The 17,522-nt window shown below is 41.5% G+C and overlaps 1 protein-coding gene across 5 annotated transcripts in view; it reads right to left on the bottom strand.

Annotated features, from left to right (window-relative positions):
• FSTL4 (follistatin like 4) overlaps positions 1-17,522 on the bottom strand; it is a 209,476-nt gene that overhangs the window by 183,877 nt on the left and 8,077 nt on the right. For all 5 annotated transcript variants that reach the window (XM_064387512.1, XM_064387509.1, XM_064387508.1 and 2 more), the window contains exon 3: positions 10,280-10,313. In XM_064387512.1, the coding sequence (XP_064243582.1) occupies positions 10,280-10,313 (34 nt within the window). The remainder of the gene's footprint in view (positions 1-10,279; positions 10,314-17,522) is intronic.

Below are 17,522 nucleotides of genomic sequence, written 5' to 3'. Positions count from 1 at the left end.
CAGGTGTAATCCAAACACAAACCTCCCCATGCAAGAAGCATTTATTATATATCCAAAAGGAAAAGAGTTGTCTCCGCTCCTTTACTGCTACTTTTATGTGAAGACTTAGTTCTAATTGGGACACCTTGTAGTACTGAGGAGCAGTCAGGGCTTTTTGGATAATTTAATGTACTGGTAAGGGCTTTGACTTAATCTGTGTGCTCTCCCTTACAAGGAAGAGCTGCTCCTTACTGGTTTTGAGACCCCCCAAACCACTAGAAGCTGTTACAGTCCTCTATCCAGCACACACACTGCAGCCCTGGTGGCCAGCTCATCATCACGATGGCAAAACCCAGCTTGGTCTTACAAGCATGTAAAAAACTGTACTTCTCTCCTACTTTCCTATGACTCTAGTTTTTCATTCCAAAATCAGCATCAGGAACAGGCACACTAATCCAGCTACCCTGAGCAGTGAGACCATGAGCCCCTCTCTGACAGACCCTCTCAGGGTCTCATCCTGTCTGCTGCTGAGGGTCACTGCTTAAAGTATTATGACAGAGTTAGAAGAATGCACTTCTTAATTAATTAGAATTTTCTGTTGGTCACCCAATTATTTCACCATCGCACAGTGTTCAGATGTAGCCTGGATCCCAACTCCTGCACACCTGGGAAATCCCATCAGCCTCTGGGAGTGCACACACAGGCACCTCACAGGCTGGGATATCACAAACCAAACCACAGCCACCCTCTCTTTTCACAAACTGGGGTTTTCCCATGAAATGTCTCTGGCAGAGGATCAGCCCTCACTGACATTGGTGCCAACAGAGTTGGACGCGTTGATAACAGCAGAGAAGCTGCATAGGGCTGCTTCCAATTTCTGGCTTCACTGATTCTATTTCCCAGGGAATAAGGGTTGCCACAATGTTGATTCTGTTAAAAGCAGCTGATGAACTTCTCTATTTAACAGGCAACAGGCATTCAAACCTAAATATGGCTATTACACAATTTATAGAAAACTAATATTTTTTGAAAAACAAGTATGGGTAAAGAAGAAATAAAACACAGGATAATAAAAAAACTAACTTCAGTAACTGAGAGAAAAAATTATTCTTTAAAGCATTCAGATATGAAAAGTAAAGAAAAAAGATCCTGTTCTAGGCAATTTACATCACAGAATTTCAATGGGAAAAGCAAAACAACTAGAGGCAGGGGCACTGTGTGCCACTGTCACCTACTTTGCAGTTGCAATGAGAAACTAAATTGAAATCTTGTAAGAAGTGACATTTTGAAAAATTTCCAAATCTGCAGATGGAAAACACAACACTTTTTTCTTGTATTTTTTATTTTCCAAGCTAGAGCATAATTTGATGCTATTATCTGCTGGCTGTGCAAGATAGATTTCAGCCTTTGCAACAACTATTATGCACACAAAACCCAGGAACAGATACATTAATAACAGATATGGTCCCCTATGCTGAACAAATTTAAAAGCCAAAAATACAACTTAGGCCTTTGGAAGGAACCAGCTTTGAAGTCCATAGGTCCAGAAACACTTTTCACATATGTTAGTTTCATCCTGGTAAAAGATGTTACTGGATGAGTTTCATGATACCTGAAATGTGTCAAATAGTTTTACACTCAATTAGAAAAAGCATCTGGGCTGATATTCAGCCCTAATGACTGTCACATTGCTGGAGACACTTTATCAGACAGAACTTAGAAATCCATCAAAGAAGGCACACCTTGACCTCACTAATACTGGGAGAGCAAAAATAATGACAAAAAGACATACCACCTATGAGGGAGAGGCAAGGATAATAATGAGGAGGAGATGGGGACAAAAATATGAGGATCACTCTCATGCTACTTCATAAACACACAGCGCCCATTATGCTATATGCAAAACAACAAACCTGCCTAATATTCTTCAAAAATTCTCATCAAACACAAGCAAGCAGCATGGCATGGATAAATAACTCCTGTCTCATGACAAACAAGGAAATATTTATGGAAGGCTATTAAGCTTGGATTACTGAGACCTTGGAGCAGTTGCGGAGTGGCCAATCAGCTCTGTTGACTAAATACATATTTATAAATGCTTTACCTCTTTTATTTACCCAGTGGCTTATTCATTCTGTTCTGGTTTTATTTGGGTCTATCAAGAACAGTAAATGTGCAGTTAGATGCATAATAAAAACTCCTTTAGAAAAGTAATTACATTACCTTATACAGAGCAGATTTTTCTCTCCCAAGCACCATGAACAACTGGACCATTTCACAGGCTCCTAAGTTCTTAATAAAAATATACTGACACGTGCTAATTACTGCAATGAAAGCTTGCTTAAAGTCCAAAAGAACCATGTACACAGAAAGCAGGGCCCCCTGAAAACCACTAACTTAAGCAGAGTACTTGCTACAACAGCAGCCAGGGACGTGGCTCTGGCCCCAAACACCTGAATGGCTCATTCTTCACATCCTGTTAGGAAAAAATTCTTCCCTGTGAGGGTGGTGAGGCCCTGGCACAGGGTGCCCAGAGCAGCTGTGGCTGCCCCATCCCTGGAGTGTCCAAGGCCAGCTTGAACATGGCTTGAAACAACCTGGGATAGTGGAAGGTGTCCCTGCCCATGGCAGGGGTGTGAAATGAGACAACCTTTCAAATCCCTTCCATCTCAAACCATTCTGCTGGGTTTGGCTAGAGCAGGCAGTGGTGCAAGACTGTAACAGCCCCACAGTTAAGCACTGCAAGGATCACTGATGGCCTCAGCCACCCATGTCACCTCCAGGAGAGGCCACCAGAGCTCCCTCAGAGCCTCCCCTGCCATAAACCACCCCCCAGCTGGGCTAACCCAGTGACAGGCTCAGCACCTTCATCTTCCACAGGCTGAGGCCATGACCACCTGGGAGCAAGTACCTGAACTAAGAGAGCACAAAGAGGGTTATTCCTCTTATTTTTAGCTCATATTTGAGCAGTGAGTTGAAGCTCCAGTAATATTAACCTAATTGCTCTGCCTTACAGTTAAAGCTCAGTTCAGGAAGAAATGGCATGTTGAAACCTATTAAGTCTGAAATTGAAAATGCACCATGCTCTTACACATATTAAGTAGACTAGCAGCACGTTCAAAAATCATGACTCAAAAATCTGACTAGACCCAGAAGCAATTCTGGACTTTGGGTCTTTTGTCTGAAAATCTGAGTTTACTCACTTTTCTAATATCTAAGACATGCTGGATAAACTGATTTGTTGGGCTGTGCTTGCATATTACATTATATTGCCATTACCAGAAACATCTGATGTCAGTTTTTTATTCAACCCTTACAAATGAATTTATGTTACAGCTGCTCTGAAAACTCTGGGTTTACAGTGCATTTGCACCTTCCAATATCATGTACAAGCATCACATGTCTGCTCCATATGAGAGGGGCTTCCACATCATGCAATGCTCTCTGTAACAACAGCATTTCACCAGAGTTATGTGGCTGGATATAAAAGTAGAATTTCATAGAAAGAACAATGCACCACTGAAAACAACAAAAAAAATAAAATCGAACAGGACTGCAAACCTCACCATATAATTCAGTCTGGCTGCTGATAATGATACTTAAGAAAAGCCCATTTGTCTGAAAATATGTCCTCTTAAAGACAGGTTATCTTAGAAGACCAGTACAAACTTGTCCTGCTTTACAGCTTTAGATCAGCTGGAGAAAAGTGCTTTGGAGAGGCTGAAGATGCAGCCAAAACAAGGTTTGTAGGACAAAGCAGCATCTTCCAAAAGACTTCCCAGTTTAGATGGAAAAAGTAGAGAAGTTTGTGGAGTCAAGGGATGACTGAAGCCAACAGCACAAGCAGCTTTTTCAGCTGCCAAATCAGCAGAGTTTGCTGTGATTTCAGATGGAAAAAGAGAGATGCCTTCAGGCATATCCAACTTCAGCACTCTGCACTGGGGATACTTATTTATGATTTACAGCAGTATGGAATACATATATGTGTTATTTTGTATCTCCCTGTAAATCTTCAAAAGTCTCATAGATTTCTGGCTCATCTCCATCTTCTTCCTCTCCTCACACTGGGAACTGAAGTTGTCCACATCCTAAGCTTGTCCACAATCTCCTTGATCTGACCTGCTGCTGGGAAACAGTTTCCTGATTTCCTGCCACTCAAAAGTTTTCACTTCAGCTCCTTCAGCTCCATCAATCTGCTGCTCTAGCAAAGCCACACTCTATTATATTTACTTACTAAACAGTCATGCCCATTCTGCCATGAAGGGAATTCATTCCTCCTCCTGCCCCAAAGTACTCAACTACAGAAACTGATGGATCCATTTACAGGAACCTTAACTCTGCAAAACCACTCTGTCTCCACCAGTCGGAGAGCTGGGCATGCAAGGGGTTTGCTATGCCCATGGCAAAGCTGGGCTAAGCCACAGCTGCATTCACATTTTCAGAAGTATTCCACTTCTGTGAACAGTCATTTGTCAGCCTAATGTGACCACCAGGACCAGCCCTGCCTGGTTCAGGAGCTGCTCAGAAACTCCCTGGCTAAGCTGCAATTCTCTGCTCCTCATCCCAGACAAACGTGCAATACAAACAGTAAGACTGCCCAGGAGCATTCACATTCCTGTTTAATTTACTACTGTGCCCAGCACTGGCTAATGTGTTGATTATTTGAGGTTCTTCCCCCTCCACGGGGTTTTACTCCCTCTTAAGAACATGAAATATACCAAGATATAATTAAACACCACTGCTGATAGGTGTGTGGGAGCAAACAACTTTGCCCCTTCCCACCTAGGGCTAGGCTGTTCAAGTGGGATGAAGTACAAAAAAATCTGAGGAACTGTGGTTTCATAACCTTGGAAACACAGGCACTAAACATCAGATTCATATCTTGACCCGAGCATCCTTCCCTGAGTAACAGATTTCAAAGCATATATTGTCAGTGAGTGGCAAAGCCAGAGATAATAAAAGTTTCTATGAAAATAAAGTAGCTGAGATAGGCAGAGACAAAAAACTTTGTTTGAAGTAAAGACTGAGTAATTGTTAAAACTAGTATAACAAACACTGAAAATATTCCAACTTGTGATTCAACAAAACAGGGATTTTTTTTAATGTAAAAGCTGTCCTTCAGACATTGGAGGAATGTCCTGAAATACAGCCAGTGTGTTTCTGAACACCCAGCTGTGTGCAGAGCATATACATACAAATATTTACTTTCATATCCTATCATATCATCTGGATGTAACTGGGGTAGCCAGACTAGCAAGATGCTGGGGTACAGTTTCTTCTAAAGAGCAACACAGGCACAGCTAGTGATTTTTGGTGGGTTTCAACTAAGTCATAAGGAAAAAAACACAGATTTTTTTTTTATTCCAGTAATAGAAAAAAACCCCAACATAATGGGAAATTAATAGGTGATTTACTACAAAAGTAATTACAGCTGACCACTTTGTGCTCCTGAAGGATTTCAGGAGAGCAACTTATCATTCCTGCCAATTTTGGAGTGCCTGTCATCTTCCATGGAGAGGCAAACATTTGAAGTGGGTGAAAAGAAAGGACAAAGTAAATAGAATTTCTGAAGGGCATTACTGTTTCATAACCATGAGTCAGTTTTTCATGTAGGACATAAAAATTGATGTCAAGTGGAGAATAATGAAATATTTCTTAAGCTGTTGGCTGGATCCTCTACCACTGCTAATTGATGCAGAGATTTTCAATAAAACTCTAGCAACTTGAGAAAGCTCAGGGTGTACTACATTCTGTTGTTCCACATTGTGACTAGGAATCACAGAGTGACAATAAGGAATGTTTATCTGTAATAAATATATACAAATAGGACATCCACAACACAGAGCTTGTGAAAACTTCAGACAAGTGTCAATTCAAAGAAGTTTTAATTCAAACCAGATATTTAAAGTTTGTATCTTTATGGCGGTGTGATGTCATCTGTCTGAATAAATCTAGAGTTGCATCTCATTTAATAAGATTATATGGTCAGAGCAGAAGCAATTTGCTTGAACATTTCTTGGCTGAATGGTTTCAAAAGCATCTTTTGACACTAATTTGTTGAACGTATGATTGTGAACAACATAAAAACAAATTAAAAGTTTTAAGTGCTTGGGTTAGATTCTCAGCTAGTAAAAAGCAAAGGTGGTCCATTAATTCAGCAGAGCTTTGCTTATTTCCATCTACTGAAGACTTGGCTCTTTATGCTTAATGTGACTATACATATGCTTGGGCATAGTTCTACTCAGCAGACAATTTGTTCTAGTACTCAGCATCCTTCAGCCCCACAGTGCCAGCTGAAATGGGAACATTTGTTAGCTCCAGAAGTTGCAGAATTAGCTCCTGTGTCCTTGCCATTAAAATAATTGGGGAAACCACTGGAGGCTCTGTTCTGCCAGACATGGGGAATTTGATAGACACAAATGTATGTGGCTTTTACATATATAAACTGGTGTTTGGTATGGTGTAATTGACGGCAACAGGTAAGCATTAGGCATTCATGTACACTCATTACACAGGGAAAAGTCACCAATCTTTAAAATTAAGCCCTGCCACTGTCCAGCCTAATGTCTGCAGGTGCTCTCTACAAGCTTGGTCCCATTTCTTCCAATCTGACACACACCCTTCAGCCTCCCAGTTTCCTGCACAGGGACTTCTCCTCAGACTATGTAGATATTAGGAAGAAATTCTCCCCTGTGAGGGTGATGAGATGCTGGCACAGGTTATCCAGAGAACCTGTGGCTGTCTCATCCCTGGAAGTGTTCAGGTTTAGCCTGGATGGGGCTTGGAGCAGCCTGGGATAGCAGAAGGTGTCCCTGCTCATGGCAGGGGGTGGAATGGGATGGGCTTTGAGGTTCCTTCCAACCACAACCATTCTGACACTTCATCCTTTTCACTACTCCCTTCATCCTTTTCACTAAATGCCTGCTGTGTCCACATGATCTGCACAAACTGCTGCTTTTCCCAGCTCCCTACTCCTGCTCTTCTCTTCCCCATCTGCTCTCCCGCAGTATTACACTGCCCTGGACAGCAACAAGGAGTGTGCAGGTTTTTCCCCTTTTGGCTCCATTCCCCTCTCCTCTGCACTAAGGGCAGGAAAAATTATGAAAAATTCACACAAAAATTAGAAAACAGAAAAGATTCAGTTAGTGAAAAAAAGATCTGCCTGCCCAAACTTGCCCTGTGATTTTAGTTCAACAGAGCAATTTAGAGGGAAGGTATTCAAATCCTGTTCTTGTCTATCACATGCTGGGGTTTCTTGAGCTTGTGTTTAGAGGTTTTTTTGGCTGATTGGGAGTTTGTTTCCAAAGCACAGCACCAAACCTGGCACCCTACCCCATATTCTGGTTACCACTGCATGGGCACAATACAGATGGATACCACAGTGGGTCAAGTGTGTGACCAACTCAGAGGCAAATTTCAAGTGAATTTCGAGAAATATTCCTGCATCTAATCAAATCTCAGATTGAGGGTTTTTTTGATTAAAAAATTATTTTTAGTCAGAAAGGGTATTACTTGCACACTAGTTACAGGAACAAAATGGTTCTGCACCCATTTCCATTTCAATTGAGAAGAAAAACAGTCTCCAAACATCACTGAGAGGTAGCTGCCAGCTGCAGTCAGGGAAGCATCTCTCCTCCACACCATAGCAATTAAAAGATCATGGAATTACTGCTGATCTCATGCCATGGAAGTCAAAGGAAAACCATTCATTGACTGTAATGGGCTTTGGAGCAGGTTCAAAATTTCTCCAGCATTTGTAATCCTGACACTTTGGAAACCAAAATCTCACAGTTTAACTACACTCATCCACAACTAAAAAGAAAAAAGTATTTTCATGCTTAACAACAATCAAGGCTTTGTTCCCTTTGAAAGAAAAGTGTATGCTTTAAATCTAAAGGATTCAAACCTTTCGTCCCAAAATAAAGAAAAATTCTGAAATGTCTAAACCAGGATTGCCCCTCCTTTCACCAAAAGCTCTTTTTTTAATCATCTTGGATCATCCATAAGCCTGGGATAATAAAAGCAGATACAGAGTAAGTCTGCTGAGCTCTCACATTTGTAGGTGTTTCTTTGAGATATTTTTTAGGTTTTCAGCTTTTTAAGAGAAAGCCAAAATTTCTACCGAGGGAACAGAACAAGGATAAACCCCCAACTCCCAATCTCTTCCAATCACCTCATTTCCTCAGGTAAAAACCACTATCTGCAAAAATTACCATTTTTAGGGGGAAAAAGGCCTCATCAAAATCACCTCATACCATATCACAAGATTTAGAAGAAATCCTTTTGTGTGTATAATAAACATTCTGACCCTCCTGTTATTTTTTTCCTGACACCAAATGATATCTGCTCTGTGCACATTTTAATACTGAACAGGTTTCTGAAGGAGCCTTTAGCTGAATTATTTTATAGGCACTATTGAGGAATAACTCCAGAGAGGAAGATACTTAAACATTGCTGAAAATCCCCAGGTAGCTCTGCAAATCCACAGGCTTTTGTTATCAAGAGGCATTTACCATGTTAGCATTTTCTTGACTTCTGAGGAGTTTGCAGTTCTTCAGACAGACTTGATAATCCCCATATTGCCTTGCTGGGCAAAAGCCAAATTTATCTATACATCTTAACTCCCTCAGTTGCCATCCCCTTCACTCCAGCCATGGATCTAAGAAGCTTCTAACAGAAGTCCATTATATTGAATTCACTTCTGAAAAAAAATTATGGTTTTACTCCTTAAAATAAAAGTAAAGTCTTACCCATGCTCTGAAAGCAATGAGAAATCAGCCTCACTCAGCTTGGAAATTTTGCGTCTTGAGGCACTGATCTCCAAATTCAGTTATTGCTCTGAAGTAACATTCTTCAAGCACACAATCTGTAAACTCAATCCTGATTTCAAAAATTGCTGTCTTTAAGCTCTCATATGTAATGGTTACTTTCAGTGTGAAGAAAGTTTTGGAAGTAGAACTCATGTCTGAGAAAGGACTAGAGGTGCATCCACAAGACTGAATCCAGTCTCTGTGCCTATAATGAACTGCACCACAAACTGTAGCCAGGGCATGACTGAAATGTCTCCACATCCACAACACCAAGAGGTTTTCTGCATCCCAAAAAAGCCTTGACTCCCCCAAGAGCCCTCCTCAGTCTGAGACTGAGGGAAGTACAACAGAACTGGATTTCTTCATGAACAGCAGCAGAAGTTTGATCAAACACACACATGCACTGGACATATAAACCAAACAGATTTCACCTTTAGCAATAGCTGTATTTTTAATTAATTCATGCCTCTCTGCTGCCTCAGCCTCACAGAAGAAAAAAAAACACAAAAACATAACCAGCAGGAAAAAAAAAAATGCCCAAATGACAAGTTACCCTTGGACCTGACCTTCTTTGCTTATGCAGTAAAACCTTGGTAGTTGCAAGCTCTTCCTGACATATGGGATGCCTGAAACAATTCAAGAAGCTGCTGGAAGGGAACAGGGAATGCATTAATGCATTGAACAGGAGAGTGCCACCTGCTTAACATTCTACCAAGACAGATGAGGAAAGCAACTGCCTGATCCAGAAAACATCTGCTGAACAAAATCAAAATTAATGATAACCAGAATGAGCTCTTTGATGGCCAATTCTCCCCCAGCTGCCAGGAGCCATCAAAGAGCCACTCCTGGCAGAAGCCAGTCAGTTTCTGAGGCAGCAGAGTCCCCAGGAGCAGGAGCTGAGCTCAGAGCACCTTTGGGTGGAGCTGTGCACAGAAAGCCTCGTCTACACCTTCTTCTGCCTGAAATTCTCCAGGTTCTGAGTTTATCACAGAGTGTTTTGGGTTGGAAAAGTCCTTTAAATTCATCCAGGTCTAACCCCCTGCCATGCCTTCCATCATCCCAGGGTGCTCCAAGCCCCCTTCAACCTGGCCTTGGACGCTTCCAGGGATGGGGCAGCCACAGCTTCTCTGGGCACCCTGTGCCAGGGACTCACCACCTTCACAGGGAAGAATTTCTTCCTAATATCTAATCAAAATTACCTTCCTTCAGCTTAAAGCAATTTAGATGCCCTGCCACGACCCAAACCTCAACATGCACACCCAACACCATCATGAAATTCTGTGCTAAAAGAGCAGCTTTCCATTGGGAAAAAAAAAAAAAATTCTACAATTTGCAACACTAAGAACTGTCAGACAAGCACCAGGCACAGACAGTTGTGAAACCCACAGCAGCACAACCTTTCAAGTGTGTGAACTCATGCTTGTTTTATAAAGTTACTGCAAGAATACTCAACACCAACACACACACTGAAAGAAAACCAGTTTTCCTACCTTTTCTTCTTGTAACTTCAAACCCTCTGGAGTCCTATAAGGAAAAAGAAAATTTTTTGTGGTGTTTTTTATTAAATGCAAGAATTGTTCAAAGGCAGGCTGAACAACCCCCCCCTAAAAACATGAGTTACTGACCCAGGGAAGCATCTATGGAGCTCAATATAATAACTGAGGAGCAATTACAAGCACACATTTCAGTTTGTTCACAGATATTTAATGGATAAATATAACACCTAAAATGACTCATCACTGTGTGATAAATTGCATTGTAAAGCACAACATTTGTCTTGAAAATTGATTTTTTTTTTCCCCTCTATTTATGTTAAAAGGGAGCAGTTAGAAGGGTTATTATTACCACACCAAAGATTTGGGGTTGAGGAAGGAGGAGTCATTACAGATATTTTTAGCAGAGACTTCAAATATCCGAATAATTTCAAAGCCACTGGACTACTCATGCTGAAAGTTGAGTGCTCATTTCAATCCATGCACACCTACATAATATTTTTGCATATAATTTTTTTTGCAAATCATATTAACCATCTCTAATATACAAACTTGTTTTAAAACAGCACTGTTTCAAAAGGTATTGCATTCCCAGGCAACACTATCTGCTTATACTAATGGTGAGACTTCAGAGGAATAAATATTTAATTGCACGCAGTAGCACTATTTATGGGTTAATTACAAACACGTCCAAATTTCCATGGTTGGAGTTATTTCTTGCAGCCAGTATTAGCACTAGTGGAGTTATGAAGACCATCTGGAGTGCCTCTGTGGTGGAGACAGGCTGAGAGAGGTGGGGCTGTCCAGCCTGGAGAAGAGGAGGCTCTGGGCACCACTCGCTGCTGTGCTGTAGGTGCCCATGGACTGCCACAGAAATGCCTCTTTCTGCTCCTGCCCCCTCCCAGAACCTTCTGCAAAGTCCCAGGGCAGGACAGAGCCACAGCTGAGGTCTCCTCCAGCCCAGGGGCCACCTCACATCACCCATGTCCTGCCCAAACACGGTGACAGTTTATACTGTCCTTTGTCATCCCTCGTGCAGGCAGCAGATCCTGATTCTCCTTCCTTCACACAGCAAAAGCTGCCTTCCTCAAAACAAAGCTTCCACCACATCAGAGAAGGATCAGAATACAAGAAATTGTCTCCTTGGCACCCTTCAAGTCAGCTGAAGGGGATAATAAAAAAAAAGGGTATTTGCTTATAAAAATACTGTCATTATTCCCTGTAGGATACCACCTCAGTGATCTTGAGCAATATATAAAATGGCATTCAGGATTAATACAGACTTCAAAGCATTTATCCACTTTATGTAGCAGAGCTCTGAGCTGTGCAGGCAGTTATACTCCAGGGACCTCTCTCAGCTTTTCAAAATATTAGTTTGAGAGGTGGGGCATGGGATAAAAAAACTCAGCTACAGCTGCTGTCATTAGGCCTGTGTACATGCAATATATGCAAAAGGGAAGAATACTTTTAAAGTTCCCCAGAGTCCCTCACACTAACAAGCTGTTTGAATTCTCTGCAGTTCAAAAGCTTAGAAATACTAAAACTAATTACAACTATTATATTGATCAAAAGGAAATAGACTATCAAGGCTCTATTAAACAAACATCCAAGCCTCATCTCACTTTTATGAAATGCCCTTTTGTTATTTCCATGTCTGCACAGACATCATGAAAGACAAAGGATGGTCTTCAAAGTTTCCCTTCTTTTATTCTGTTCCCCTTATAATTGTAAGCTCTGATGAATATAAACTATCCCAAAAAACAGATGCAGGGTTCAGAAGAACAGCTTGTTAGAACTGCAGTGAGAGAACACGAGGTCAGGCTGCAAGCCATCACTTCTTGTTCCTGGGAAAAGAGCAGCACTTGGTGTGTCCCCCAAAACATCCCTTCCCCAGAGAAACCTCCAATGACACTGAGAATGGTCAAGATTTCAGGAGGGAAGACAAAAAAACGGAAAAATGCCTGGCAGCCACAGCAGGGTTTAAAGTACTGTACAAAAAGGTAGCAGCTCCAGGTAGACTTCTCTTGAAGATGATACTGATCTCCAGTTTAAAAAAAAAACATCACACAGAGGTTTCAGAGGTTTTAATAGCATTACCAGTAGAGAACCAAACTATTTTGATAAAAATGACACCAAAGTTCTTGAATGCGTTGCCTGAGGAATACTCTTTCTGCAGAAGCCATAAAGCAGATGGTTATAAATGAGACTTATTTCATGGGCACCATTTAATGACTGCAAATTCCTTTAACTAAAAATCTAATTTTATCAGAGCATAAATCATCTGCTTTGAAGGGAAAAAACTGGTTTGGATTTTCCACTCCTTCTAAAAAGCTTCTTCATGTACTGCTTTAAATAGCATTTCATTAGTGCAATACAACAGTTTTATTTGTCAAGGTTCACTTTTAGCACCTATTTCCTACTTTTTAATGTTAGTCAATTGAGTACAGAATGAAAGGTCCTTCTGTTCTGTTTCTGAAGTGCCTAATCACTATGTGGAAATCAATGCAGTATGTTTGCTTCGGGATTGCCTTTCACCAGACATGTAGCTAAAGAAAAACTGCATTTCCAGAAGACCAGATTCATCAAGTATGACAAATATTTCTACCTGGATTAGGAGGGGTGAAAATCAAAATCAAATAGAGTTTGGTACCTGCTGTCACACTGTTTCACTCCCCTGCAGCTGCAGCATGTTGTACCAATGCCATTTGCCATTATTTGTTGTACCAATACCATGTTGAACCTGATGCCATTTAACAACTGGTTTGCACAAAGCCCTTTTCTGCTCTTACAAAAGGAATGAGAGCTAGTTTATGTTATATCTCCTGATTAATGATGAGTCATGGGTCCATGGACGAGCAGAGCAGTAGTGATAAATCAGATTTCATTCATAACAAACACAGAGCATTGGGAACTCCATTGTGCAGAGTTAAAACACAACAACACAGAGGGAAAACACAACATAAAACAGTGCTTGGTAGGCAGCATGCCACAAACAGGTTTTCCAGGGGTCATTAGCAATGGATGCAAGCAGCAAAACCACTTTGGGGCTGTTGTGTGTAGAATCACAGAATGGATTGGGTTGGGAGGAACAATAAAGCTCATCTTGTACCAAACCCCTGCCACATTTTCCACTAGGTCTGTTCAACCTGGCCTTGAACACTTCCCAGGATGAATTCAGTATTAAGAGATTTTCACATGGTTGTGCATTTCCCATCCCTGTTTGTTACTGACCTCTGACCCCAGCAGTGAATGATGCTGAGCATGGATCATCAATGCAGATACCAGGGAGATACCAACTGCCTCAAGCACAACAATCCATCAGGTAACCTTGCAATGGTTTCAGTCTGTTGCCCTTTAATACTGATTTAGATTCAGTAAAAAGGCACCCCTTTTTATAACCAAAATTTAATACAGGGGACTTGGCAAAAAAACCCCCAAAACTTACAAAAAATAAATCAAAGGGGAAAAAAAACCCCACAACCAGCAGCAAAAAACAATAAAACAATCAATGCAGCAGAAGAAGAGAGGCAAAAGAACAGGTAACACTCCAAATCCACATGTTCCCTGCATTGCTGGCCTTACCAGACCCTTTGTGGGAGACAAGGCACTGCAAGCAGATAAATCAAACCCAGTCCCTGTAGCTGGGCTCACGCTGGGTCTCACAATAAATCAGATGTTACCTCTGCACACTCCAGGTCTCCAGGGACCTGCTCTCAGGATCAGCCTAACTGCTGTACAATTTCTAAATATACAGTCCTAACTCATTTGGCAAATTAATAAAGAAGTGGCTGATCCTATTAATAGATTACCATACCATGGATTTTTTTCCTCCCTTCAGAGCCTTCTCCTCTTTATCTCCAGTGAGGGGTCATGCAAACAAGATAGATTTAGATTAGATGTTAGGAATAAATTCCTCCCTGTGAGGGTGGGGAGGCCCTGGCACAGGGTGCTCAGAGGAGCTGTGGCTGCCCCATCCCTGGAAGTGTCCAAGGCCAGGCTGGAAGGGGCTTGGAGCAACCTGGGATAGGGGAAGCTGTCCCTGCCCAGGGCAGGGGGGTAAAATTAGCTAAGTTTTGACCCAAACCCAAACCATTCTATGAAATGACACTCAGTACAGGGCTGGTGGGACTCTGCATGGGGACTGAAGCATCAGTACAGTATATGACCAATACACAGCCTAATTTGACAATCAGGATTTTCTCCTTTTTTTTTTGATCAGGCATGAGGAAAAAATAGCTCACATGCTACTGTCTGGAGAAAGCTTGCTATCAGTATGGACACTGGCAGCTCAGATTTGTACTGTCTGGTACGAACACAGAGGAACTCTGATGTCTCACATCACACAGCATCATCTGCTCATCCATACGGCAGCTAATTGAGATAATTACTGCAGCTCTGATTTTACTCACTATTAGTTCTGGACTCCAGATGAGAAACCCAGGTATATCTCCATAAATTTCCACATTGTGATAGGGAGGCTCATGGGATAGCTGTTTTAAGAAATCCCAAATTTGTGGATATACTATTTCTAATCTAAAAACCGAAAATTTCCCTGCTTGGTGGTCAAAAGTACTTCAAGTAAAACTGTCTTCCTTTAAAAACTAATGCTACAATCTTTGTTTCAAAGGGAGAATATGCTACATTTGGAAAAAAAAAAATTGCTCAACATTTAGTCTTTTAAGGCTGAGTGGCTTCTGAACGGAATATCAGAAAGTTTAACCCTCTGTCACATCATAACCAAGTTAAGATTGCCTTGATTCTTTTTATTTTTGCAACATGATTTACTCTGGTCTTATTCTCTTCTTTAGAATCATACCAGCATTTCCCCATCTCAGTATGATTTTTCACAGTTGCTCAACTGTGACATGAGAAAAACTTCCTGAAATTTGATTCCTGCAGTCAGTGAGTGCCACAGCTCAGCACAGAGCCAGGCACCACGAGCCCACACCCCTCTGCTCCCAGAGACAGCATCCAGGAGCCCAAAATCCAAGGTCATTAACATCCAAGGCACCACAGACTGCTCCATGCAGCAGCAGGGGACCTGTTCTCTGTGCAGGACCACCATGAGCTATCACACACTGCATCCTACCAGAAGTTTAAAAAAACAAAGGAAGCAGGATTTCTGTTCTGCAAGGGACGGCAAAAAAGGGGGTTTCATCTTCAGATTGTGCTTTAGATGCATCTTGACAATCCCTGACACTCACTACTGAGCCATAACCACTCATGTAAACCAAAATTCTTTTAATTTTCTGCTGTTATTCAAGTGCACAGTGCCTGCCTTGTTCCAAATTTCACATTTTCTAGTACTTCAAGTACAAGAGCATCCCATAAGATACATTTATTAAGCCCTGTGAGTACACAGAAGAAAGTGGAGGGGGAGGTTGGAGATGCAGAGGAAGGACCTCAACACACCTAATATAAATATTATCAAAACATTCCACCTTCAGCACCTTGAGCTGCAGATGCTCTGGTAACCAGCACTCAGAGCAAAAGCTTCTCATCTCCACAGGGATAAGATACCTGTTAAGATTTAGGATGCTCCACAAAAAAGCAATTACTGCTTGTTAGAGATACCACATAAATGCAGGTAACAAGGAGTGAGTTATCACTACATACCAAAGTGATAGAAAAATAAACTTAAGTCTTGTCTGCCTGTACTTTTATTAATGCTTGAAGCAGCAGCAGGCTGTAGCACAGTATAGATTTAAATTAAAATCTGATTCTTTTCTTCCTTTCTCCAAACTGAAAAGCAGAAAGAACATTCAAATGGTAGACATTACTATTATTAACAGTTAAAATAAATACCAGGATATTAGATATCCAACTGTATACAAAACTTGTACACTGTGCCTATTTTATTCCAAGCTCATCCTCTGAAATTTTAATATTTGAATTAGAAGCAAAAAGCTTTTATCTAAAAAAGCCTTTGCAATTTTTCACCTTGCTTCAGAAAAAAATCCCTTCCTAGTCTGTCAGATTAGGAAACATGACTTTGCAGGGGGAAGGAGCCCAAAATCATCCCTATGAATCCTTGCTGCACAGAATAACCTACTGTCATCTTCAGATGCAGCATAAGTGATGTAACATTTAAGACTCTGGATATAACTAGAAATTTCAGCAGTAATTGACACTCTTACACAAGCACAGTTGAGGCTTGTGAGTGGACTCTAGAGAAAGGCTTTTTTCTGGGCATGAGGGCACTGAAGGGTCTGAACCAGCTGTTTGCCATACATTCATATTGGAGACTTTGAGCAGTTCAGGTGCCATAGAACCAGAGAATGGTTTGAATTCAAAGGGACCTTAAAGATCATTCAATTCCAACCCCTGCCAGGGGCAGGAACACCTTCCACTAGACCAGGTTGCACAGAACCCCATCCAACCTGGCCTTGAACACTTCCAGGGATGGGACTCTACGCTCTCCTTCAAGTAACAATTAATGAACAAAAACAATGGATAGCCAACAGAGCCAATACCTCCAAATGCCAGCAAGAAGAAAGTTATGGTGCCTTGAAAAACGAGCACATGGAGCATCCCCTGTGAGCTCTGTGCAGAGGAGCTTCCCCAGGGACACAGCTCTTCTCCCCACAGGAGCGTGGGGGGCTGTGCACGGGTTCCTGAGACTTCTTAAGTAGGAGGATGGGTGGCAAAAATAGCACGGCGTGAAAGGCAAATTAAAGCAATTAAGTATTTCTAGAAACCACAGAGCAGTTATGGTTCTGTAGCCCTAAACAAACCACAGAACGCCTGCCAGCCCTTACTGTCACTGCTCAGGAGCTTGGTGACATCCAAATACTTAAAAATGCAGCACAAAACAACTTTCCATGTACCACAAAACAGAATTATTCTCCACTTGCACACTATAAAGCTAGGACAACATTATTCAAGCTATCCACCAGCAGTGCCCCAGAAAACATAACACAGAATCTACATTTCCAAAATGCAGCTCTTTGATGATGTGTTAGAGGAGCTCTGCTCCTGGAAGGGCTGATGAAGACCTGCAGCAATGCTCTGCTCATTTTAGGTTCACAAAAGAAGATCCAAGGTCTGCCCCAAGAACCTCAGCAAAACCAGCTTGGCTTCAGCATGCACAGGAAATCAGCCTCCCACAGGGAAAGCAGGGAATGGGAGAAACTGGCTGTAAAATTTCAGTATTTAATAAGATGCTTTGCAAAATACCCTGGGAGGCTGAAAAAATCAGTCTGAGCCACTAGTGTGGATTATGTAGCAGAGACAGCATTGC

Source organism: Passer domesticus, chromosome 13 (genome assembly GCF_036417665.1).
Source record: "Passer domesticus isolate bPasDom1 chromosome 13, bPasDom1.hap1, whole genome shotgun sequence".
Taxonomy (NCBI): Eukaryota; Metazoa; Chordata; class Aves; order Passeriformes; family Passeridae; genus Passer; species Passer domesticus.
Note: the sequence above shows the minus strand (reverse complement) of the source record. Positions and strands in the feature narration are given on the sequence as shown.